This window comes from Nannospalax galili, unplaced genomic scaffold (assembly GCF_000622305.1).
Source record: "Nannospalax galili isolate Female #2095 unplaced genomic scaffold, S.galili_v1.0 scaffold191, whole genome shotgun sequence".
Classification (NCBI taxonomy): Eukaryota; Metazoa; Chordata; class Mammalia; order Rodentia; family Spalacidae; genus Nannospalax; species Nannospalax galili.
The window spans coordinates 36,971-62,585 of record NW_008331484.1 but is presented as its reverse complement, the minus strand read 5'-3'; the positions used below and the strand labels follow the sequence as shown (position 1 = coordinate 62,585).

Sequence of the window (25,615 nt, the reverse complement as noted above, 5' to 3'; positions counted from 1 at the left end):
TCATACCTAAAATGAACTTGCAATTTCCTAGTTGTAAGGCATACATAAATGCTCTCTTCACTTGTTATAGAACTGAGTGATTCTTATATCAATAGACAGGAGGAGAGGAAGCTTATTTATATATCTTAGTTTCCTGTTTATGAAACTGGATTTCTATTTGCTACCTAAATTCTGTCTTTTTTTCTTTTGGAAAATTGTTTGTATGAGAGGAGCTTGTTATGCAAGCACTTTACCACTGAGTTCCCCTGGCTCCCCCCCACCCCCCAGCCTGTCTTTTAGAAATTTTAGTTGAATTACTATTCAGAGGTATGGATTATATGTGAGGAAATTCTACTGCTTTGGAATTACTGAAAAGGATGATCAACAAATCCAAGGGTGACTAGAATTCTTTCTGGGACTTCTCAGTCTCCTTTAAGTAGCTCCAGTGGCTTCTGGTAAGACCCAGGGCAAGCAAGAGGTAGGCCGCTCACAATCTCACGCTCAGAGTGGTGCCATAAAGTGATGCCACGGGGAAGTGATGCCACAGGGAAGTGATACCAAGGGGAAGTGATGCCTTGGGGAAGTGATGCCAAGGGGAAATGATGCCAAGGGGAAGTGGTGCCACGGGGAAGTGATGCCAAGGGGAAGTAGTGCCATGGGGAAGTGGTGCCACGGGGAAGTGGTGCCAGGGGAAGTGATGCCTCGGGGAAGTGATGCCATGGGGAAAGCGATGCCTTGGGGAAGTGATGCCTCGAGGAAGTGATGCTGCCACAGGGAAGTGCTGCCGCCAGGGGAAGTGATGCCTTGGGGAAATGATGACTTGGGGAAGTGATGCCATGGGGGAAGTGATACTGTGGGGGAAGTGATGCCATGAAGTGGTGCCATGGGGAAGTGTCGTGGTCTGGAAAAAGGGGTAGAGACACAGACAGGAAGTAGTCACACTGGCCCTCAGAGGGAGTGTGCTGATTGGGTCTTAGTCATGTTTCTCAGTCAGGCGGCTGTATGTTTAAAATATGCCGCATAGCTGGAGTGCTTCCTTTGCGTCCCCTAGTTTATGATTATTTTCATGAAATGAATGATGATTACTGACATTTTGGTACATAAGGATTTAATTATGGCTTAGTATCTATATAATTAGTCAAGTGGAATGCTGGAGAGTTCTATTTTGCTAAAGTCTTTACAATTGGAAGTATATTGGATCCATGCCAGTATATTATTAAATATACAATTACTTGTCTGTATCTTCATACTCCTTTTCAGAGCAGAAGATATTGAAGCTTCACAGTGTCACAAAAAATAAATGAAAAAAAGATCCTGAAATTTACTCACACACACACCATTACCACCAGCGAAAATAAATTGATGAACAAATTGAGGCAAAGAGGAAATTAAGATTAAGAGAAAAATAATATTGGATTGGGCTGTGGCATGGAACATGTGTATAATTGTGTGTAGGTGCTGGAGGTAGACTGTAAATTTGTGCTTGAGTTTTTTTTTTTTTCCTACCAGCCAAAACAAAATAGTAGAAAAAATAATTAGCTATATATTCCCATGATGATGAGAAAATTGGGTATTTTGTTCTGAGATGGGGACATCTGATTCTTTCCTCCTGCTGGAAAGGTTAACTATAAATTTCAGTAAAAGTCATAAAAGCATAACTCTGGCAGAAATTCAAGCAAACAGTGTGACAGAATGGAAGGAGCTAAGAGAGTGTCCAGTGTTGTCCCCCTTGCCCTTGACTGATGTTCTATTATCCCAACGCGACCCCTATGCACAGAAAGATCCAGGGAGACTGGAAGCTGAAAACTTTGCTGAAGGTTCTCTGGGAATGGAAAGCAAGTTTTCACCTTTTTTCCTCTCTCTACAGAATGAAAACTTTTCAGCATAAAGAAATTTTCTCTGTTGTAGACTTTATTTTTTAAAAGGAATTTTAAAAATGTTTATTATTTTTATTTCATGTGTATGAGTGTTTTGTTTGCATGTACTGTAAGTGCACCATGTGTGTGCAGTGTTGGCAGAGACCAGAAGAGGGTGTTGGATCCCCTGGAACTGGAGTTACAGATGATTGTTAGCTGCCATGTAGGTGCTGGGACTTGAACCCTGGTCCTCTAGAAGAACAGCAATTTTTTTTTTTTCTTTTTGAGACAGGGTCTTTCTGTCTCAAAAAGAGACAGCGTGGCCTGAAACTCACTATGTAGACCAGGCTGGCCTTGAACTCGTAGAGATCCACCTGCCTCTGCCTCCCGAGTGCTGGGACTAAAGGTGTGTGCCACCATGCCCGGCTAGCAAATGTTCTTAACCGTTGAGCCATCTCTCTAGCCTCGTATACTTCTGTTTTTAATAGTTAGTTCTCAGCCTAGGAACTTACGGTATTCCAAAGTTTATTTTCAAGTTACTTCTTTGAGATTAACAATATATTTTCCCAAAGGAAATAATGTCTGTAAAGTACTTCAGATTTGCAGTGAACCCAAGATTCAGTGAAGTTAAATCTGAATAATAAACATAGAACTTCAATTCTGAATTCAGATCTTTGCTGGACTTCTCTGAACACTTATAATCCTGTCACTTGGGAAGCTAAGGGAGGAAGATTGTGAGTTCAAGGCCAGCCTGGGCTATAGTGAGTCTTAAAAAACAAACAAAATGGATTTTGCTGAATTCAGATTTTTTAAAAGGATAATATTGTGTGCATACAAGTTATTACATGGCCCTGCAGTGTGGTCTGGAGAAGGCTCCTATAATCAAACACATTAATATTTCTGTAGGAAAACTGATGAATAGTCATACACAGTAGGAGAAATGCAAACTATAAATAGCCTCATGTCAGCTCAGGTCAGGTTTTGTCACCAAATGAATCCAGGCCTGAGGAGTTCAACTCAGGTCAGGCTTTGCTGCCAAGTGAGTTATGAAGAAATGTTGGGTTTCAGAGAGTTGGGGATTTTAGATTAGTGGATCTCTATTAAACTTATTTTTCTTCTTTATATAAAAAAGAGAAAACCACTAGTATAATAAGCCCTGACCACGGTGTAATATTATTTATGGAAAAATGTATTGAATTCCCATGATTCCTATCCAGAAAGCCATCACTCTGTTGTGGCAGTGTAGCAGGGGTGAAGCGTTTCCACCAGGCTGGAGTCACAGCAAAATGCCCTTTGTGTAGCCCGGGAGAGAGGGGCTGGTGCTGGTAGAGCAGTCAGGAGACCAACGCCTGGGAAGCCTCAGAGGGCAGGAGGGAGAGCAGGGGTGAGGACTGTGTCTCCCTTTATTTTCCCCTCCTTTCTTCCACTTACTCTTCCTGTTCTTCTAATGCTGGGCAGGGAGCCTGGCAGTGGAATCAGGTGGCATTTCACTCCCTCTTCCATTCTTTCCCCTAAACTGTCTGTAAGGTCACTGGAATGTGCCAAAATTCCATAGCTTTTACAAATAGTTAAGCCTAGGTTCTTGGCTCTGCTGTCTTCTAGCTTGAGATCTCAGGTGTTTTGCTTAACTTATAAGGAAAAATGTGTGTGTGTGTGTGTGTGTGTGTGTGTGTGTGTGTGTGTGTGTCCAGTTTGCTTCCTATGGTAGAGGAGATTCAGGGTGCAGGTGTTGCATTAGTGCCACTTGCTGCTGTTTAGTCCATAGCAGTGTCCTTCCTCATTGTCCTTTCTCATACCTTCCAGGAGTTCTTTCCTTAGCCTCCTGAGCCCTGGCTGAGCATCAGGGAGCCAGGCCAGAGTCAAGATGCAGTGTGGCTTTCAGGGGAAGGAGAGAAGCTCCTCATATGGTGAGAACAACAGCTGTGGTGGGGTGATGGGAGGTGATATACAAAGGCCTCAGAGTGAAGCTGTTTGTATCTTGCCTGACCAAGGGTGCTGGCCTTTTGCCTTTTCTAAACTTTGAGACTTAGAAGTTTCTAGAAGAAACAATAATCTGTAATCTCTTCTGGGAGTTGGTTAAAAATAGATATCTTCAGGGCTTACCTGAAGTGGTTGTAGCTATGAAGGCTGATGTGGGCAAGAGTGGGAGTAAATCCTCTAGGAAGTCACTAGAAGTTGCAGAATGAGTTGGGAGCTTTGTCATAGGTTCTCTTTGTTGGCCTTCTAGATATTTTAATTAACTGCATGAATTCTTCCAGTAATATTAAGTGCTTAATATATACCAGTCACTTTTGGGGGAATATAATTGTTAATGATCTAGACAAAATCCTGTTGTCATTGAAACAGTTGCAGAATAGTGGTTTGTTTGAAAGCGATACGATGGAGGTAGGTGGGTAGGTGAGTGGTCCTTGAGATGTGTGATTAGGGATCTATCTGAGGAGGTGACATGAGGTTGACCAAAGGATAATCAGGAGTTCACCATGCCAGGAGCATCGGAGAAAGAATGGTCCGCAAGGCAAAGGACCAAGGATGGAGAGGAGCTTGGTGTCTCAGGACGGGCCAGAAGGGCATGTTGGTGGTACTTTGTGAGTAAGCAGGAGGGGGTCAGGACTGAGCCAGACAGGTTGAACTTTGCAAACCCTGGACAGAAGTGTGTTTTTTATTCAGGGAGCAAGAAGCCCCTGAAGGTTTTCTCGCAGGGGAGGAACATGCTTTGCACAAGGCCACTTTGCTTCTCCAGTGGATCCGGCAGTGTTAAAAACTGGCACTAGGCTGTTCCACTGTTGCCTTTTTGCTTTTAACTCAAATGTATAACTTGAAGTCACTTGTTTCGCTTTGTAATTTTTGGGTTTTCACTTCACATACAACTTACTATTATCATTAATGTAGCTTTTTGGTGAAAGAGCATGCAAGCAGTCACCTCTAACACTGAGTAACGTTCCTGTTACTTTGTTTTGCTTTCTACTCTTTTTCGCTTTTCTGCTGCACATTTTGTCTGTCTTCAGTCGTCCATCCAGCCTTTGCTGCCCGCATTTATGGGCTTTCTCTTTTAAACTTTTCTTTTGTCGGTGTTGGGCCTGAGATTTTATGTTCAGCAATGGGCTTGGTAATGTGTGTTCACACACTATATCTGTCTTTGCTAAGGAATGAAGTTTATCAGTTAATCCTCTTTCTACTGTTGTTACCATGGTTGGATTTGCTCCAAAAGGTACCTTGCCATTTGTAGAACTAAGAGTAGTCTTCACCCCATGAGCAAGCAATATAAACGTTTTGAGATTAAAATCTATGTGTGCTTAGCAATGAGCATGAGACATCCTCCCTCCCAACACACTCACCTTGCTGCTAATTATTTTATTTACCTACCAAAGATAAACTCGGAGATTTGTTTGGAAACACCATAATTTTTTTATGGAGAACCCCACAAATCTCCAAATCAGTATTTCTCACAGGCCACTAAGAAAGCTGTAAATTGACTAATTTCTTTTATTTAAGTTGTTTGAGGTTCTTTATAGGTTATGACAACTTTGAATAAAAATGGTTGCCTCTGTGTTTCAGACTTTTAAGCGCAGTGGGAGGTTTTGCAGTTGGCAGTGTTCAGTTAGTAAGACATGTTGTCTGATTTATTATTAACCTGATTAATGTGAGTACTTTATCATCTCAGATTTGGTAGAGTTTAATCTGATAACACGTTAGATTGACTCATATCCAAAGGCTTCGTTAAGCTTGGGGAAAGGCAGTTTAACCTCAAGCCACTGGTGTTACTGCTTTTAGCTTTTATCATTTTGTTATAGGAAGGAGAAGCCTGGAAACTCAAGGCTAGAACAGTCATACAAATCCGGATAAGTTCTCATACCCATCTTGGTGCTGTTATTTGTTGTGCTTTTGTTGATCCCTGTTCTTTTGAGCTATTCTCACAAGTTTCCAGGAACTCAAGGACTAAGAAACAGTTTACTGAGAATTTGAAAATACTGAGGCATTTAATTTTGTGTGGGTGTAGAGTGTTTTATGACTCTTTAAGTTTTGAGGACCAGCAGACTAGAGAAGTGAATTGTGTTACACAACATGCTGGTTATAAATATGTTTACTTTTATTGCACATGATGTAACCAGAGTGGAAAAAAACCACAGCAGTAATAATTGTTGATATAATCTTGGCTTAGAGGTAGGGGGCACATGGGGAGTGGGGAGAACAGCACAAGAAAAACTATCTGTTACCAATTACAGTAAAGTTATTACAGTTAAAAAGAATTGCATATATGACTAATAATGAAACCTTCACTTAACCTAACTGAATATCTGCAAGCTTCTTTCTTTTATTCCTTAGGTGCTTGATGAGGGACATTCTTCCTGTATTCTTTGGTTGAAAAGCGAATTGTTTTGCTTAGTGAATCTCTTCATTATTCATTCCAGTCCCCAGAGAATACTATTTGCCTCTTCTCAAACTGTTCCTCTTCTCTGTTACTTACACTTTGCCAGTGGAGGCTTTTCTCTGTATTGCTCTTTCTCTTTCTTTGTCTTAGTGCTCGCTTTACCCCTACCTCCCTTCCTACAGCCAAGGAAGGAACTTGTTAGCCATGACTTTCTCTTTTAAGGAACTGATGATGCCTCTACAGGTACCCTACTTGGCCAGATCCGAGAAAGACCAGCAGTAACAAACCAGGAAAACACAGCTAAATTCAACATGGATCAGTGGACGCTGCCAAAGGAAAAGGGGGAAACAAAGACTGTTCATTGGATTTCCAGGCATGGAAATTATTGGTAGTCTGCTGTTTTCAAAATAAACTGTGAGTGGGAGCTGACCCCCTTCTTAGTTACTCCCGTTTGATGGGGGAATATCACAAGAAAGGTGTTGTTTGGTTTGTCAAGGTCAGCCTGCTAATTGTAAATATAATGGACAAATAGCTAACTTCCAGAGGAGCAGTGAACACCAGTCATCTGTCCTTTTGGGTCCCAACATAAAAACCACACAAAAGTTTGAAAAGGATGTTCAGTCAAAACAGAAAGAAGAGAGAGAAAATCAGTACAGACATGTAGGCCAAAGGAGTTATAGTTAGTAGAAATCATCCCCTGCTGCTCTGGTTGGGTAAGTGTCCCCCAAAGGCCCATGTGCTAAAGGCTTCGTGACCAGCTGGAAGTTCTGATGGGAGGTGATGGGATCTTTAAGAGGAGGGGCCTAGTGTGGAGGAGTTAGGTCACTGGGGACATGCCCTTGAAGGGGATATTAGGTCCTTAGCCCCTTCCTGTTTCTTCCGTTGCTTCCTGGCTGCCATAAGGTGAGCAGCTTCCTTCATACACATTCTTCCCACAGTATGACAGGCTCAAAGTAATGGGGACAGTTAGCCATGGGTGAAACCCTCAAAGCCGTGAGCCAAACAAACCTTCCCTCTCATAATTTTATTATTGCATGTGCTTGTCTCAGTGATGGAAACCACTGGTGTGCCTATTCACCTCAGTGTGTTATCAGTCAGTTGTAAATGAATTTCCTCTAGGACTAAGTGCCCAGCAACCACTTCTTTCTTCCTCTCCTTCCTATCTCCTTTCCCTGAATTCTTTGTTTCCCACTTCCTTTTCTCTTACCTCTGGATTTTCTCTTGCTCCTTTTTTAGCTTAACATGGGCCTATAGTGAAAATAAGAATGACTAGGAACAAGTCTAGCTTGAGTAACAACAAATCTGCACAAAGATCACTGTAATTAGATATGATTTTTTTATATTCATTTATTTACTAGCCAACCATGTGCCAGCCATTCTGTTGGGAACTGAAGATATGATGGTGGGCAGTGCAGACATGACTGCCACCTTCAAGGAACAGATGTGCTCACAGAGACAGAAAACAACCATAAAAAGCAAATAGTTCCAGGTTCTGCAGCGGGCTGGAAAGGAAACAGGAGTAGGTAGTAAATGGGGGATCCACATGTCTGTGGAAAGTAGTGGGATGACTCCTTGAACAGACTATTTTAGGAATTATCTGAAGGATGAAAGGAAGCCAGTCTTGGGGAGAACAAAGGGAAGAGTGTCAGTCAGAGGGAAAAACATGTGCCAGGGTTCTGAGGAGAGAGGGCTGCTCCATGGGATTGTTATGAGTCAGGCTGACAGTTGTGAATAAGGAAGGGTTTTTCAAGCTGAACCCAGAAGGTGGGCCTGGAACCTTCAACGAGTTGGGATTTGCCCTAGCTTAAGTGGGATGTAACTGAAAGGGAGTATATTGCTGAGATTTTATTCTCAGACATTCAATGTCTGCTTTCTGGAGAAGACATTTTAGGGGGCCAGAGTAGAAGTATGGACTCATGATAAAATCTCAACATTATAAAGAAAAAAATGGAGAATTAGGAAATAATGGGATTAGAAGGTGTTATGAACATAGTGATATTTTGTCTGAGCTTTTTTAGGAATGATTGGAATTTTGACAGGGGGGTTTGGAGAAAAGAGAGATTTCTAGAGGGAAGGGCAGGTTGACCAAGTGTGGGGGTGAGAGGCAGGAAGTAAGTTTGGAAAATCAGGCCATGCTTTTAGGAATTTGACAAATTAATCTAGAAGGTCCATTTTTAAATTTTGTCTTGGCATTTTTTTATTTACTATGAGATCATTCTAGTGGGTATTTTCAGTTTAAAATTTCAGTGGTTATTTTTGTATTAAAATTAGCTAGATTCATAGTGCCATTCTGTCTTTTAGAAAATAGACACCTGCAGTGCTAGAATCTTCATGTAATTTGTCTTACTTCATAGTCTACAGAATTTATGTCTACTGTCACAGAGTGCTGATCCAAACTGGGCATGGTGGCATGTGAGGCAGGAGGATTGCCATGAATTTCAAGGCCAGCATGGGCTATAGTATAAAATCCTGTCTCAAGAGCAAAACCAAAAATACAACAACAAAAGAAAAACACAAGCATAGGTGTTAGGTGTGACAGGGGTTCCACAGCAGCGACTCATACTCAAAGGTTCATATCTTGGTTGATTTGTCCATTCATTCATTCATTCATTTATTCATTCAGCCAGCATCCACTGAGCACTAGCACCATTATAAGTACTGTTTATCTTTGGTGAGTGAATGGCTCTCATTCTCTTGTGCCCCTACTTACTGGTAGGGAGGATCTGGTAATATTGTGTTCAGTGGTAGGCTGCTTTAGCCATAGTTAGGAAAACTACTCTGAAGAAGTGACATTTGCCTGATAGGCTTGTCATGGAAGGCCTGTAGGGCAGGCATTGTAGACTGGGAGACAAGGCTGGTGTGATGTGAGTAAATGAGGCAAGAAGCAGTGGGAGGTGAGACCAGGAATGTTAGTCCTGGCTGCACCTTGCAGTCATCCACCTGGCTCCTGCTGTACCCCAGACCAAGTAAATCTGAATCTCCATGGTAGACTTGAATGTGAGTTTGGGTTTATTCTGGTTATACTGAGAAGCTTTTTGGAGGGCAGTGAGAGACTCAGATTTTCATTCTTTGACAGACCATTTGAGACTGAGTGTAGTGTGAAGGGTAAACAGAGAAGGAAAGGGGTGTCTTCAGAGAGACATGGGGCCTTGGAGAGGATGAGAGATGAGGGTGCCTTAAAAGAGGATGGCTGTGGGGCAGCTATATGAAATGGTTACTTTCAGGAAGCAGGAAGTCAAGTTAGCAGAAGAATTTAAGATGAGTTTCTAGTTTGGAGACTTGAACAGTTGGGCTAGTGGTCATCTGTTGTATTAGGGACCACTAAAGGAAGGGCAAGTTTGCTGGAGCAGGGAGATAGGAAGGGGATTAGCTGGTCTGGTCTGGAATACCATGCCTTCCCATCATCCCCTGACAAACTTCAAGATGCAGCTCACTGACTTCCTTCCTGCAGCTCTTTAAGCCCATAGCTCTTCTAGAACACTGTTAGGTTGCATTGCCTGGAAAGGCCTCTCTGTCTTCCTTCCAGCAAAACTCATGGCAAACAAGTTGGTATTATGGGCGCTCGTTTCATTTTGTGACAAGTAGGAATAAAGGGAAAATGGTTGGTAATTTTCCTCATTTTAATTCCCTGTTGCTTAGTATGCTTCTGGGTCTTGGTGGATTTCTTGCTGATTTTCAGAAAATTCTGCCCGTGCTTTAATCTTGAGGAGTGGATGAATACTGTGAATTCAGAACTGCAGTTTTTCTGAGGATCTTTGCTTTTCTGCCATTTTCCTTTTTTTTTTTTTTCCCTAATCAGAAAGGGAATACTCCTCAACTCAATAAAACCTGAACTAAACATCCAAATTCAGCAGAAAGTTGAAGCCCAATAAGCTTAAAATAAATTTTGAAAGGTTCATAAGGTGACAGTCAGGCTCTGGCATCTTGATGCACGCAGAACAGAGGTACCTGCAGTGCGGGGCTGCAGCCATTGCTCTATCCACATCTTTACCCCACACTCATTGCTGCCGTTTCTGGGATGGCTCTGCGGGCAGTTTAAAATTCAGAAGGCCTGCTCCCTACCTCTAGTGGAGGTATCTGCCTGGCTCTCTTGAGTCATAATGACATGAGAAGTAACTAGATTCGAGGAGAAAGGAGAGGTAAGAGGTCAGTGAAGACCTGTGGGCCATCAGCTTGGCTCTCAAAGATTTGGAAGTTGAGTTGGACCATAAGTGACATATAGACCTTTATTTAGTGTTAGGTGTTACTTTTTATTTATTTAGAACTCCTAACATAGGTGTGCACGTGCTGAAAATGCCTTTCTCCTCCTGTGCTGTGCCTAAGTTCTGAGTTCCCCTTTCTAGAGGCTGTGCTACGGCTCTTTTGGCATCATAACTCTCACATACAATGTCAGCATTTAAAAAATATATTTATTCATTTTTTTATTATTTTAATGTACATTTTTATTAAATTTTGTGCATTTCATACAATAAATCTTAATCATATTTAGACCCCTTCCCCTACCCACACCCCCCATAACCCCTCTCATTGTATTTTATATATTCTGTCATATATTTTGAGGTTTGTTGAATCAAGCTTTTGTACTCAGACGTCCCTTAGTGAAAGCTCATCCACTGGAGTCTAGTCAGTCTATTATTTATTTTTGTTTTTATGTCTGTGTATTTTTGCTTGCATGTATGTAAATACACCCATGTCATGCAATGCCTTCAGAGGCCAGAAGAGGGCATCAGATCCTCTGAAACTGGAGTTATAGATGGTTGTTAGGCACCATGTGGGTGCTGAGAACTGAACCTGGGTCCTCTACTGTTAACTGCTGAGCCATCCTTCCAGCCCCTAATGTCAGCTTTTTGATAACGTAATTGATAAACTATTTTCAATTAAAAAAGATATATCCTGTTCCAAATACTGAAACAGCAAAGAACAGGGGAGCGAAATAGAACAGGACAAAGCTAACTTTCCTAGTCTAGTTTCTTTCTTTCTTTCTTTTTTTTTTTTTTTTTTTTTTGAGACAGGGTCTCCCTGTAGCCCTAACTGGCTCAGAACTCTCTGTGTAGACCACGCTGGCCTCTGTCTGACAGGGATCCACCTGCTTCTGCCTCCTGAGTGCTGGAATTAAAGTTGTGTACTACCACACCCAGTTCCTAGTCTAATTACTAAGTGGAGAGCAACATAGTGCCATTTGCTTTTCTTGAGATGTTTGCTTTCACACCGATTAGAATATTGGTGGCTAGTCAGGGAGCAAGCACTTAGAGATGGTTAACTTCACAGCTGTGCAATCTCCATAGCCACAAGGTGGCCTTTCCTACTTTGTAGTGAAGAATCCCAGCTCCAGGCTGAGTAAACTTGTGATAGGCCTCGCAGAAAGCAGAGTGGAGCTGCCTTCAAGGCTAGATCCTTTTCCACTAGTCATGGGACCTTGGGCAAGTTATGGTTGTAAAATTAGGACTATAATAAGTCCACCTCAAAGTTTTTTTTAAATATTTTATTTATTATTATTATTATTTTATGTGTGCCTTGGGCAAGTTATGGTTGTAAAATTAGGACTATAATAAGTCCACCTCAAAGTTTTTTTTTTAATATTTTATTTATTATTATTATTTTTTTATGTGTGTGAGTGTATTGCTTGCATGTATGTGAGTGCACCCGTGTCGTGCAATGCCGCGAAGGTCGGAAGAGGGCTTCGGATTCCCCTGGAAGTGGAGTTAAGGACGGTTTGTAGCGCATGTGGGTTCTGGGAATCGAACCTGGGTCCTCTGCAAGAGCAGTCAGTGCTCTTAACTGCTGAGCCATCTCTCCAGCCCCCACCTCAGAGTTTTAAGTGAACCAAATGGGTGCAAAGCACTTAGAAGAGTGGCTAGCTCAAAATAAACATGCTGCGCAGTTACTCGTCTTGGTCTCTCTGTTTTGTAGTTCTCCGCCCTGCTTTAGTGCCTGGACTATGTTTGCGGTTCTGGCTTCCTCCTTGTAACTTCCAAGGACAGAGAAAGCAGCAGACTGGCTGGTTCTGGAATGAGTGAGGTGTTCCCAGCCTCTGGGCTGCTTCAGTGCCCCGCCTCAGCTGTGTCCTGATGCTCTTCAAGATGCGTCTTTATGTTCTTTCAAGGTTTTGCTTCTTTTCTTTTTGTTTTTTTCTTTAATTTTTTTTTCATGGGTTGTAAGAATTTTCTTCCTAATTGTGGCACTCTTGGCATGAGTTAGTAATTATGTGTGTGTGTGTGTGTGTGTGTGTTTCTTTTTTGTTTGAAAAGAAAGGAGTGTCTGTCATTATAATATTAAAATGTATGTTTCCTAATACTTCTGATTGAATTTACAGAGAAAATTATCATCCTGGAATCCAACTTTCTGTGGGTGTGTTAAAGAGGTTAAGTACTCTACATACATGAAAGGCACCCCTGTATTTTGAATTGTTTGAGAAATAAGTTTCCATGGAGAAATTACCTTAAAAGGTTAGTTTTTCAAATTCTGAAATTCTGAATTGCATTTTTTTCCAAATGGGGTAAGTTGAAGTGGGACTAAATGGACATTTAAAGTTGTGAGCATGATTTTAGCTCAGCAATGTAACATGTAGTCTAGACCTGTTCCAGAGAGCAAAGAAAGGCTAGGTAGGTTTCAAAATTACTAATGATTGATTGATGCACTTATTATACCTGAAGACAAACATTATTTTAGCACAAATTGCCTACTGCTCAGGGAGTAAAGGACTTCTTAAACAGTTATTTAGAGGAAGGTCAAGAGAGAATTGCTGGTTTTCTTTTTCATTAATAGAATTTTTAGTGAACAGTAGTCGCAGAGATTTCTTACATTTGCATAGCACATTGCAGTTTACATTGTTTCTGCAAGTGCATGATTCATTTAGCCCCCTGTGAAGCAGGCAGAGCAGATGTTATTATCTCTATTTTATGGATAAGGAAACAGATCCAAGAAGTTTATCTGAGGTCATCTAATTCCTGAAACAGTACTTTTTCCAGTAAACACCAATGTCCTTGGTGCCTTACGATGATGTCTGCCGTACTGCTGTGTGGGGAGGAGGAAGCCCCGTAGTGAGGGTGAGGGCAGTGAGCCTGCTCCTGGGTGTGCCTGCCTAGGATTTCAGTAAGGTATTGCAAAAGAAAAGGCACAATTCCAGTCACACCTCTGAGTGGGAAGAAGAGGTTGACCCGTGTTAATCAGCTTTCTGTCACAGTGACAGAATACTTGGGATAATCACGAGGAAGACAGGTTTCTTTCAGTCCATGCTCGCTTAGCCTCTTGGTTGAGGCTCATAGTGGCATAGTACATAATGTGGGGAGTGCAGGGGGAGGATTCTTCACCTCATGGTGTCTGGGAAGCAAAAGAGAGAAAGAAAAGAGGCTAGGGTCCCAATATCCCCTTCAAGGATGTGCCCCCAAACTTCTTCCCATCACACTCCAACCCTTAAAGATTCCACTATTTCTCAGTAGTGCCATGAACAAGCCCAGGTCTCTCTAAACCCAAACTATTGCATGGACTGAACATGATCAGTTCTATTGTCTTTCAGTAAAGTAGATTTTTCATGTTCTTGTCTCTTGTTAGCATTCCTTGTGGAAGCATCAAATAGTGCCACAGGTTCAAGAACAAGACTGATGAAAATGCTGTGTGTTGAGAATGGTTTGTTTAGCAGCTTTTTTCCTGTCGTGTGTGATGTTAGCAAAATACTTTGGTTTAGGTTGTGACACCCCAGCAAGTGATCCTTGGAGGCACAGTAAAAACAGTAGCAGAAATATTTCAAAAGGGATTAAAAAGAGCTTGTTGTAAAAAGAAAGAGGTCCTTGCCTTCAGAAGAATATTTGTATAGGTTTTTAATTAATTCATTTTGAAGGAAAGTATTGACCAGAAACCTATATTTGAACGATAGCTGGTAAATTTGCAAAACTCAGCATATCTCCTTGTGTGGAACATCGTACATCCTCTGGCAGTGTGAACTAGCCATTTTACTAAGTCCCCTGTTGATTTGGAGACCCTTTCCCTGAAGCCTTCCATAGAGAATCTGAGGTTCCAGTGTTACTGTGCTGTGTCTTCCATTCCCCTCTCCACACACCAGCCTGATTACAATGTCTTTTTGTTCACACATTGTAGCCAAAAATGTGTGATCTTTTAATAATGGGGATGTAATAAGGAAATTATTTGGTGCAAAGTTACTGCATTTTCTGATTAAAATACAAGTTAAAAGACTCAGTCTATTCCCTGTAACAGAACACTTTTTGGGAGTTTCCTACTGGGCTGTCATTTGACTTGGTTCCTTGGCTGCTGTCCTCTTGTCTCTGTATTGAACTGGAAAAGCTCCCAGTGCTTCCTTCCAGTTCTTATTCCACCATTGGCTAGGGTCAAAACTAAGTTCAAGGTGAATCTTGTTCTGGAGAGGGTGGTTAGGCTCACTCTTCCTAAGTAACCCACCCTGCTGCCGCCAGAAGACAATTTTCAGGGGTAATAGCCTCAACTACCCTTGCTGAGAAAAGCGCCCTGAACGCAGTGGTTTTGATTTATTCCTGAGTCCTAGTGCTGGCGTGCCTGGAGCACTTAGAGGAAGATTTATTGCTTAAAGGAATGAAACTCCCCGTGTCAAGGATTTGTGGTTGCAACTAACTCATACTAGAATGATTTTGGATGTATTTCCTTGTTTCTCTTCTACCCTCGTGTGCCCAGCTAGACACAGGGTCTGGTTATTTCTGTCTGCACCTGGGTAGAAGCTCTTTGCCTATGTTCTCCAAAATGTTGAATCTCATGTCCAAGGAAGACCTGGTTTCATCCTATTTTTCTGTCATTCCTAACACTAGTAATAGGCACAAATGGCCCCAGGAAGCTTATTTGTAATTTCTTCATATGCTCTTCCTTCCTGAGATTGGGCACAGTGTTGATGATTGATTTCTGTCCTTTGCTTCTGGTAAGTCTTAATCTAAGCCACTTTCTGTGTGAGAAGCTTTCCTGCTATCAGGGCTCGTTTCTCTTAGATCCTACATGCTTCACTTATGTTTCCTTTGTGTGTTGCCAGCAGGTTGTGCTGTGATGCCTTGTATCCATTTGTTGTATCACATGTACATTTGTTCACTTTTCCTTACTTGATAGTCTTCAGTTTTCCCAAGCCTAACATTTATTGAAGCTGACTATGTGTCAAGTCTGTGCTCAGGCTTCAGAGTTTACAGTGATCACATTAACTCTCCCAGTTCCTGTATGTGGTAGGTATGAGTATCCTGTTTCTTAGACTTGAAGCCAGTTTGCTCAAGGATGTGTGGCTAGTGAACAGCAGAGTTGGGGGTTGAGGGAGGGCAGTACTTCACGCCAGAGCCGGCTGGCATCAAAATGATCCTTCTGTGTCAGCCCCATGAGTGCTGGGATTACAGGTTGCACTACCTCTGCGGCTTCAAGTATGAATGTTGATCTATTTAATTTAAATAGATACCATGTTTCATATTTTCTTAGAGGAAGGCAAGGTTCATGTTAATCTGCTTCTCGCAGCTACCTCCATTCAAGAGTGTTTTAGAGAGCCAGGTATGATGACATGCATCTTTAATCCCAGCGTTCATGAGGCAAAGGCAGGGAGACCTCTCTGGGGTTGAGGTCAGCTTGGCCTACAGAGCAAGGCCAGTTAGGGCTACTAGTTAGTCTCTCTCTCTCTCTCTCTCTCTCTCTCTCTCTCTCTCTCTCTCAAAAGTATATCATACCACTGTATGATATACAGCAAGTTTCTGGTGATGTGAAAGGATGTATTTTTATATAATACAAGTTCTCTGAAGAAATGTACATAAGCAAATAAAATTTAACATGGCCAGAAACTCTTTAAGATAAACAAATATTAACGTTTGAGTATATCCTTCCATATTAAAAAAACTTATTAACACATTTATTTTGTGCATGGGAATGTGTGATGGGGGCATAGCATGTATATGGAGGTCAGAACAATTTGCAAGAGTCAGTTTTCTCCTTCTACCATGTGAGTCTTTGGGCTGCAACTCAGGTTGTCAGGCTTGGTGGCAAGCTCCTTTACCCACTGAGCCGTCTCACTGCTCCCTTCTTACCTCCATATCTGTAATGTAACGAATTAAGTATATACATTAGAAATACTCTCAAGGCCAAATAAATTCTACTAGTAAGTTTCTTCTTAATATATCCGAAGTCATGCACTTAGTAAGAGTCACTTGATTTAAAAAAAAATCTTGTTTATTCCAATTGCACTTATTACTGTAATTAGGAAATTTAAAAAGTACATTAACTGATGAAAAAATGTGATAAAGATAAATCTCTGCAACAATTGCTCTGGAATTCAGAGTGGGTGGAATAATTGTAAAAGATTTGAAAAGAAATAGTAAAAGTCATGAAAGATTCAGCATTCACGTTGCTGCACATATTTAAATTTTTGTTCCATGTTAAAGGAACTAAAACAGAAAGTGAAAGATGGAGTATGGATATGATTTATGCAGATAAGGTAATTCTAACCAACAAAAACTGAAGTCTTTGGTGCTAGGTCAAAATAAAATGTTTGAGGTAGTAGGCGGTTGTTAAATTATTTTTAAAAAGGAATCCTTGCCTCACTGGTTTTTAAAGTTAAGCAATTTCTGGTCTTAAGTATTTTAGATAAGAATACTTATGTTCTATGTATAGCTCAGGAGAATTATGTAATTTATTACCTGGCTACTTTTTAAAAAAAATCTATGTCCTGGACATGTATAAAAGCCAGTAAAAGGAGATGAAAACATTTAATATCAATTTGATGTACTTGCAGAAAGGTACACAAATCCTAAGTGCTCTGGCTCAAGGAGTGATGCTGAAGTGAGCTGTGTGTGAGTCCCAGCTAGGCCAGAGAAAAAGCATTTGCAGCACCCTCAGGAGCTGGCATGGCCACATCCTCCCAATTAGAGATGGAAGTTATCTTGAACCTAACATTAAAGTGTCTGTTTTTGAACTTTATGTAAAGGAAATGTATATAGTGTTTTGGTTTTGGCTTATTTTAAAATTTGGTTGTTAGAGTTATATGTTTTTAGCATGTATTATTTTTCATTCATTGTCATTGCTGTATGTTACTCCATTGAAAGAGCATGCCTCAAGTTTTACTCATTCTTCTGATAACCACCGAGGTTGTGTACAGGTTCCAGCTTTTATGCACATGCCCCGATGACCATTCTTGTATCTGTGTTTTGGCATGCGTGTATTTGTTTATATGCTTTGGAATGGCAGTGGCAAATCACGTTGACTTTAGAGGGTCCTGCTAAAGCGTCTGCAGTAGAGTACAGTCTCACCATGAAGAGATGCGAGTTCTTACTGTATAAAATAGTTTCACTTGAGCATCTTTGAGGGAGAGTTGAAGTGCCTCAGTCTCTTGTCTGCTTTCATGCACAGTTCATTATCAGACTTTTGCTCTTTTTTACGTGCTGTATAGATGCAAGAGGCAAGTTCATTTGTGGTTATCCGTGTTAGAAATATCGTGCCCCACTTTGTACCTGTATGTATTACCATCTTTCCAGGGCTAGTGGAGGTTTCTGATTTTAATGTCCATCTCAAATTTTTTTCTTTGTTAGTACTTTTTAAGTCCTGTATAAAAGGTCTGCCTGTACCCAAGGCCGTGAAGATAGCCTCCTGTGCTTTTATCAACTTGATTGTTTTAACCTTTCATATTTACACCTACAATTCACACAGAATTAATTTTTGGATATGCAAGAAGTTAAGGTTAAGTTTCATTTTATTTCATACTGGTTCCTATTTGACCAAGAAGCATTTTTCACAAAGACTTCATTTCTCATTGCTTTGTAGTTCCACCATTTTCATAAACCTAATATGCATATATGCCTGAGGCCAGCTCTGAACTCTTTGATTATTCCATTGATGTATTTCCTTTGTGTGTACTTTGCTGTAGTTTAATAGACTACAGACTAGATCTTTTTAATTAAAAATATTTAGTTTTATTTATTTTTTTATGTGTATGAGTGTTTTGCTTGGATATATATAAGTGCACCATATGCCTGCAATGCCTGTGGAGATAAGGAGAGGGCTTCAGATCCCCTGGAACTGGAGTTACTAATGGTTGTTAGCTGCCATGTGGGTGCTGGGAACCAAACCCAGGACCTCTGCAAGAGCAGCTAGTTCTTTTAACCCCTGAGCTGTCTCTCCAGCCCCCTAGATCTTAAAACAAAATAAAACAGAACAAAACATATGCATGCGTGTGTGTATCTATATGTATATGCTATGTGAGTGTAGGTACCCAGAGAAGCCAGAAGAGAGTATTGGATCCCCAGGAGCTGGAGGTACAAGTGGTTGTGAGCTGCCCAATGTATGTACTGGGAACAAAACTTGGGTCCTCCAGAAGAGCAGCAAGTGGCCTTAACCACCTAACTACCTCTCCAGCCCTAAGACTAGATCTTTTTGCCAGTTCCTGAAGAATTGTGTTTGTTCTTAAGCCAATATACATTACAGACACACTTAAGAGTTGAAGAGATTTTGACTGAGTTTATTACAGATTTAAATCAATTGCTTTTATCATCAAACCTATTGGAGGGTCACCATCTTTGCAACATTCAACTTTTCAGTTCAAGCACAGGGAATATCTTTCCATTTATTTGGGTCTCCTTTAATTTATCTAGTGTTTTATATCTTAGCTATTGTGCTGGATAGCTTGCGTTGTCAACTTGACACACGGGGAAGAGGGAACCTCAATTTGGGAATCATCTCCATCAGATTGGCCTGTGGGTATGTCTTGTGAGGCATTTTCTTAATTATTAGTTGATGTGGGAACTCACTGTGGGTGGTGTCACCCCTGAGTAGGTGGTTCTGGTGGTTGTATAGGAAAGCAGGCTGAACACAGGCCAGAAGAGCAAGCCAGTAAACAGAACTGCTTCATGGTCTATGCTTCAGTCTGCTACCAGGTTCCTGCTTGAGCTCCTGCCCTGGCTTCCATTATTGAAGGACTGTATTGTAAGCTGAAATAAACTCTTTCTTCCCCAAGTTGGCTTTGGTCAGAGTGGTTTATTACAGCAGCAGAAAGCAAACTAGGATGGCTATTTAGCTTTAATGTAATTATTTGCAATGGCTGTAGAATATTTTAATATCTCTATTTAATCAGTCCCCTTGTGTTTAAACATGTTATTTGTGTTTCTGTTCTGTTTCATTAGTATGAACAGTGTAATCAGGAGCATTCACACATATGCATTTGAGTACCTTGCTGTCTTTTTAGAAATAACTTGTGAAATTGGAGTTCTGTGTGACATAGCACCCACCTTCATTTGCCCCCGTGAATCCTGGCCTTTCACCTCTTACCCAGAGTTATAACAGACCCCATTCTTGTGAATCTGCAGAATGGTGTTTTTATGATTTTCTAAGTTTGATAGGAAAAAACAGTAACTCATTGAGCTTCCAATTTGATTTATTTATTTCTATTTTATTAATTTATCTTTTTTCTTGAGACAGGGTCTGACCTAGTTTGGTTTCTCTCTGAAACACAAACCAAAAGCAAATTCAAAAATCAGATCAAGGCAAAACCAATATCTAGCAGTATTTATAACTCAATATCTGATATCCGGGACTCATGACCTGGGCTTCAGAGGGCTTGTGCAGTCCCACTTCCTCCGTCTCTGCCATCCACAGCACATACATCTTGTCTCCTGGGCTCTATTTCATACCTTGTTGTCCTTGGTGATCATCCCATGGTCCTGACATCTCCAGGATACTGGGGTCTCCACTGAAACTGAGGCTTCACCTGCACCAACAGCCTCTCCTGTCCTCTCTTCAGGGAGACTCTGACCCTGCCACACAGTACCACGCCTCAACTGCTCTCCATGACTCCTTTATACCTTAAAAACCAGTGCCATGTGAGAGGCTCTTACATATTATTTGCCAAATTCTGATGCCAGCTTAATGTGCTACTCTGGGCCACATTCTGTGTGCTGACCCTGAGGAAATACTCCACAGAATATTTCACCTCAATGGTGCTAATATATTATTAATCACAGCTGAGTTTTCAGCCCCAGCTGACTGGCTTCGATTGTCTCAGTAAAGTAAGGAAGGTTTCATCTTCACAGATTCTTAATTCAGATGTATCACAAATGGCTCTAATAAAGTCTGAGGAACTCAGGAAACTTCCCTCTGAAACATCACAAGCCATATCTCCATCATCTGCATTGCTCAGCATTCTTATCTTCCAGGCTCCCATAACAGCTCATTAAACTCTAAACACTCAATAGCTTTTCCAGCTCAGAGTTCCAAATGCTTTCACAGTCCTCCCCCAAACCAACTTGGTCATGTCTGCCATAAGTACACCACAATCTCAGTACCAATTTCTCTTCTAGTTTGCTCTTCTGTTGCTGCAATAAAACACTGACCAAAAGTAACTGGGGGTGAAGGAGTTAATTTGGCCCACAGACTGTAGTCCATCATCAAGGGAAGCCGAGGTAGGCACTCAAGACAAGAGCTTGAAGCAGAAACCAACAGAGGAATGCTACTATCTGGCTTGCTTCCTTTGGCTTACTCAGCTACTTTTTTTATACAGCCTAGGCTTACCTGCCCAGGAATGGTGATGGTATTCCCCGTGGTGGGCTGGGCAACATCAATTAGCGGTCAAGAAAACACCCCTACAGACATGCCCACAGGCCAATCTAATGGAAGACATTCTTCAGTTGAAGTTCCCTCTTTACAGATGTGTCAAGTTGGCAACCAAGATTAGTCATAACAAGGTCTCATATAGCCCAGGCTGGCCTTAGACTCTGGATCCTCCTGCCTCTACCCTACCTCCTAAGTGCATCAATTACAGATGTGTGCTACTGTGCTTGGATTTTATAATGGTGGTGGGTCATCTGACCTCTTGATCAAGGAGGCCAAGGAGACCCCACCAGATGGACTTGAACCAGTGTCCAGTCTATAAAGAGGAGGGTCAACACGGAGGAATCATTTCCTCCATGCTTCCAAGAGAAGCCAACAATGGTCGAGCAGGACCTTTGACTTATCTTCACGTAGATGGAACTGGTAAAAGAAAGGAGCCAGGGGCTCCTCCCAAGCCCACGGGACCCCTGAGGAACAGATCCTCAAACGACCTCAAGAGTGAAAACAAATCAGTTTATCTGGTCCAATGGTATGTCCTTAAACACCCAAAAGGGAAGTATAACCAAAGATTAAAGGGGCCAATATAATTTCATAAGAGCACACATATATATATAACTAAAAGTTACTTGACAAACAGCAAAGCCAGACAGGCGATACCTCCAGGCGAGTTCTTGGCCAAGATGGATAAAGGCTCTTCCAGACAGTAACCCAACATACTACTGGAAACATTAACAGCAGACCCCAATTCTATCCAAAGGAATACTGACAATGGATTGCCGTTGATAAGAAACAGCTGATCCTCCTGGAACAGGGACCTCTGGCTGACTAGATTTACCAGAAGGGCAGATAGGGGGGAATGGATGGGGAAAAAAAAAAAAATGCCGAAGCTGGCTCCTGCTTTCAAACTTTGCCATCTTCTTAAATTCTGTATCAGCCTATTTGCCCTGAATAAAACTTGCTGTTTGCCCAGTTTAAAAAAAAAAATTTATTTTTATTGAGTCTTGGAGAATTTCATGCAATGTATTTTGATCATATTCAGACCCCTTTTCCTTCTACCCCCACCCTCATACCCTGCCCCTGACTTCATGTCTTCTATTATCTTTTTAAAATTAATTTTTAAAAATTATTTTTATATATGTGTATGAGTATATGGCCTGCATGTATATAGGTATACCTGTGTCATGCAGTGCCTGAGAAGAGGGCATTAAATCCTCTGGAACTTGAGTTACGGATGGTTGTTAGCCACCATGTGAGTGCTGGGAACTGAACCTGGGTCCTCTGAAAAAGCAGCCAGTGCTCTTAACTGCTGAACCATCTCTCTAGCCCCTATTATTCTTTTTTTAAAAAGACCTATCAAGTGTGTCCCCTAAATGCTCTTGGATGTGGATCTATTCCTTGGCATCTGGTCATTCTACCAGGTGTCACACCCTTAATGAAAACTAAATTTCTCTTTCTCAGCAGCTATTAATTGTCAGCAGAGCCTCAGCTACAGCTGGGGCTTCTTGCCCACCTCCCTGCATCCATGTTAGGTTTTTGTCTGGTTTGGCCTTGCACAGGTCTTTTTTTTTTATTTTTTTTATTTTTTTTTTGAGACAGGGTCTCCCTGTAGCCCCAGCTGTCCTGGAACTCACTATATAGACCAGGCTGGCCTTTAACTCACAGAGATCCGCCTGCCTCTGCCTCCCAAGGGCTGGGACTACAGGCGTGCACCACCAGGCCCCGTGAATTTTTTAATTACCGGTGAAATTGAACAGGTTTACATTTGGTCAGGTTTATTTCTTTGTGAGTAGTCTTTTCATGGATTCTGATCAGTATATTTATACTTTTTTCTTATGAATAGGAAAGTGTTCTTTATATATCATAGATAATATTTTCTTACACATATTTATAAAACATAAATCTGTATAGTAAATGAATATACCAGTGTACTTATTGAAGTGGACCTTTGCAGAGGAGAATGAATGAATGAATAAAAGAAACAAACAAACAAAAGAAAACCTTGTTGGGCCTATTTAAGTTGTGATTACTCCCAAATGTTCTTGTCTTATGACCATTTAGCAATATCATAGCAATAACATGTTTGGTAATGGGGACTGTTAACAACTAGATAAGCTAAAAGAAAGAAAATAAGAGTGGGAAGATCACTGAAAGTACACCAGAAGATGGTTGTAGACATGGTCTCATCACTTTTTAGCTGTGTGATACTAAATAAACCACAGTCTCTTTGAGCTTTAATTTCCTGTCTGCCCAGCAGATAAACTTATACTCATCCCCAGGGCTAAGATGAGATCATAAAAGATTGCAAGGGCTGGGGATGTGGCTCAGTTGGCAGAGTGCTTACCTAGCATTTATGAGACTCTGGGTTCAATCCCCAACACTACATAAAACCAGGTATGAGGGTGGTAATCTCACTTGGGAGGCAGAGGTAGGAGGATCAGGAGTTCAAGGGCATCCTCAGCTTCACATTTGAGGCCAGCCTGGAATACTTGAGACCCTGCCTCAAAAACAAACAACAATAACAACAAACAGTGTCCCCCAGTACCCCCCCCAAAAAAAACCCCAAAAAGAAAAGATGCAAACGGTCACTGATATACAATATAAATTGTAATGCTAATCCATATGTTGTAAGTATAACAAGTTGAATGAATGTCTTATTGAAATTATCTTTCCAGGTAACCTAACATAAAATATTCATCCCAGCAAACATCTTTCTTATTCTGTGGCTTATGGGTTTGTTCTCATTTGCACGACTCTTTCAGAAAGAAATGGTTTGTTGCTATAAAAAAATAAGATAAAAAAACCATTCAGAGGGTGTTTGTGGCTTATTAGCCTTTAAAGCAGTAGGCACTGTCTCCCGCTTTGACAGTCTTTATGAGCTTGTTAGCCACTGTTCTAGTAAAAGTCATTTTGATCTGTGATGAAGGTACGGCATTAAAAGAGTATTGAAGTTCAAAATCTGTATTTTGGGCCTTTCATTAAAATGCGCTCTTCACAAAAGAGGCAGTATGAATTTGCATCGCAAAGGGTAGCTTATTTCCTTCTGGAACTCTTGACGCCAAGTAATTTAATTATGTCTCTGCCGTAGCCTTTTATCTTCCTCTGCAAAAGAACTTTCTCTCCTTCTGACACTTCATACTGGAAGCCGGTCTTCTTATCCCTAGAATTAATTAACATGCAAATACTTGTCAAGAGACATGGGAACACTGCTTTTTCAATTAGCTTTTAAATGTCACCCTTAATGATGTTAGATTGACTTTTTTAAGGGAAAATTAAAATGGTATAGTCGTCTCCTGCTTATTTCCTAGAGCATATTATTATTTACATTTCTGATGATCTGATTTTAGTGGAATCTTTAAGTTATCACCGTCACAGACTAATAGAGTTGGATCCAGGATAGGACTTGATTGTAGCAAGGTCAGGTTCTGACCTTCCTAGTCTCCATGTTTTTAGATAGGCCTGCTTGTCAAGCCTGCTTTGCTGCATGGTAACAAGTTTGTTATGTGGGAGCAGGGAGGGCCAGTGTATCCCACAGAGCAAAAAGGGTGAGCTTTGGAGTTAGAGATCTGTAGGTTGAAACCTTACATGGCACTTTGAAGTTGTGTGATGCCTTTCCCGGGACTCAGTTCCCATATCTGTAAAATATAGTAGTGATACCCATCAGTCAGGTTATTAGGAGACCAAAGCATGATAGTATATAAAGCACTGCAGAAGTCAGAGCAGGCTCTGTATACAAAGTGTACACGTTGGTGTTTGTGTAGTTGGTGTAGATAATTTTAGCTAATTGTACATGTGCATTGAGAAAAGTGAAAACAAGGGGGAAAAATCTGACAAGAAAACAAACTGATAATCAAGGCTCCACGGTATCAGTGATTTTCATAGGTTGTGAGGTGGGAAGGGCTTTTTCACGCAGACACTCAGGGACCTAGACTTTTTCATCTAGTGGTCTTACCATTTCCTAAGGCCTTGAACTCTACACTAGGCCATCGGTCTCTGGCTGGTACGATGAGCATGCAGATTGCACAGGAGGCTTTGGGCGCCATGCTGGACGTGGGCACACCCTGTCTATTCATGGCCCACTGCCAGGGGAGCCTAGGACATGTGTGTCTTGGGAGGAAAACAAAATGGGTTTGTTTGCTGTCATGGTCCTTCACTATAGACATCCAGTAATATTAATTGAATAAATAAAAAAATAAATGAATTTTCTTTTCCACAGATACATAGAACGTTAGAAATAATTGGGCTTTAGAAATGATCAAGTACTTTTTCTCTCTTTATGAAAGAGTAGTCTGAGGGCTGATATAAGAGTGAAGCTATTTAGTGATGGGCCTAGAATTTGAACCTGATGCATCCCAAATGCTCTTATTTATTCTACATGCAATTATTTGAAACATTGTGATGGCTAATCTTATCGTTGTTGTTTTCGAGATACAGATCCTTCTGCCTCAGTCTCCCAAGTGCAGGGATTATAGGTGTGCCCTACCATGCCCAATTTATGTGAGGTGTTTTCAGACCCAATTAACTGGGGGGAGGGGGGAACCCACCATGAATGTGTATGGCACCATCCCACAGGCTGGGGGTGCAGATGGAATATAAAGGGAGAAGGTATAAGTTCATAGTGCAAACGTCCTCTCCCTCTGCCTCTTGGCTGCCATCATGAGAGCTGCTCTGCTCTGCCATCCCTCCTCACCTTGATGAGTTGACAACTCTGAAACCATGGGCTAAAAGAATCCTTCTTTCCTTAAATTGTGATGTCAGAGTGACAGAAAGTCTGATTGATAAGTTATTCTGTTTTCTGCCCACAGGGTTCCCTTGCCTTTGGAATGTTGATGTGCTATCATCTCTTCCTAGGTAGCCGCCTTCTTTCTTAGGGTGG

General features: G+C 41.2%; 1 protein-coding gene across 2 annotated transcripts in view; it reads left to right on the top strand.

Moving 5' to 3' along the window:
• The window catches only part of LOC103726267 (death domain-containing protein CRADD), a 113,525-nt gene that overhangs the window by 68,178 nt on the left and 19,732 nt on the right, over positions 1–25,615 (top strand). The window contains exon 3 of one of the 2 annotated variants that reach the window (XM_029558985.1): positions 3,639–3,704. The exons of the other annotated variant lie outside the window; for it this stretch is intronic. Coding sequence (XP_029414845.1) covers positions 3,639–3,661 — 23 coding nt within the window. The 3' untranslated portion in view covers positions 3,662–3,704. Of the gene's footprint in view, positions 1–3,638; positions 3,705–25,615 lie in introns of those variants that run through there. 2 annotated transcript variants of the gene reach the window in all.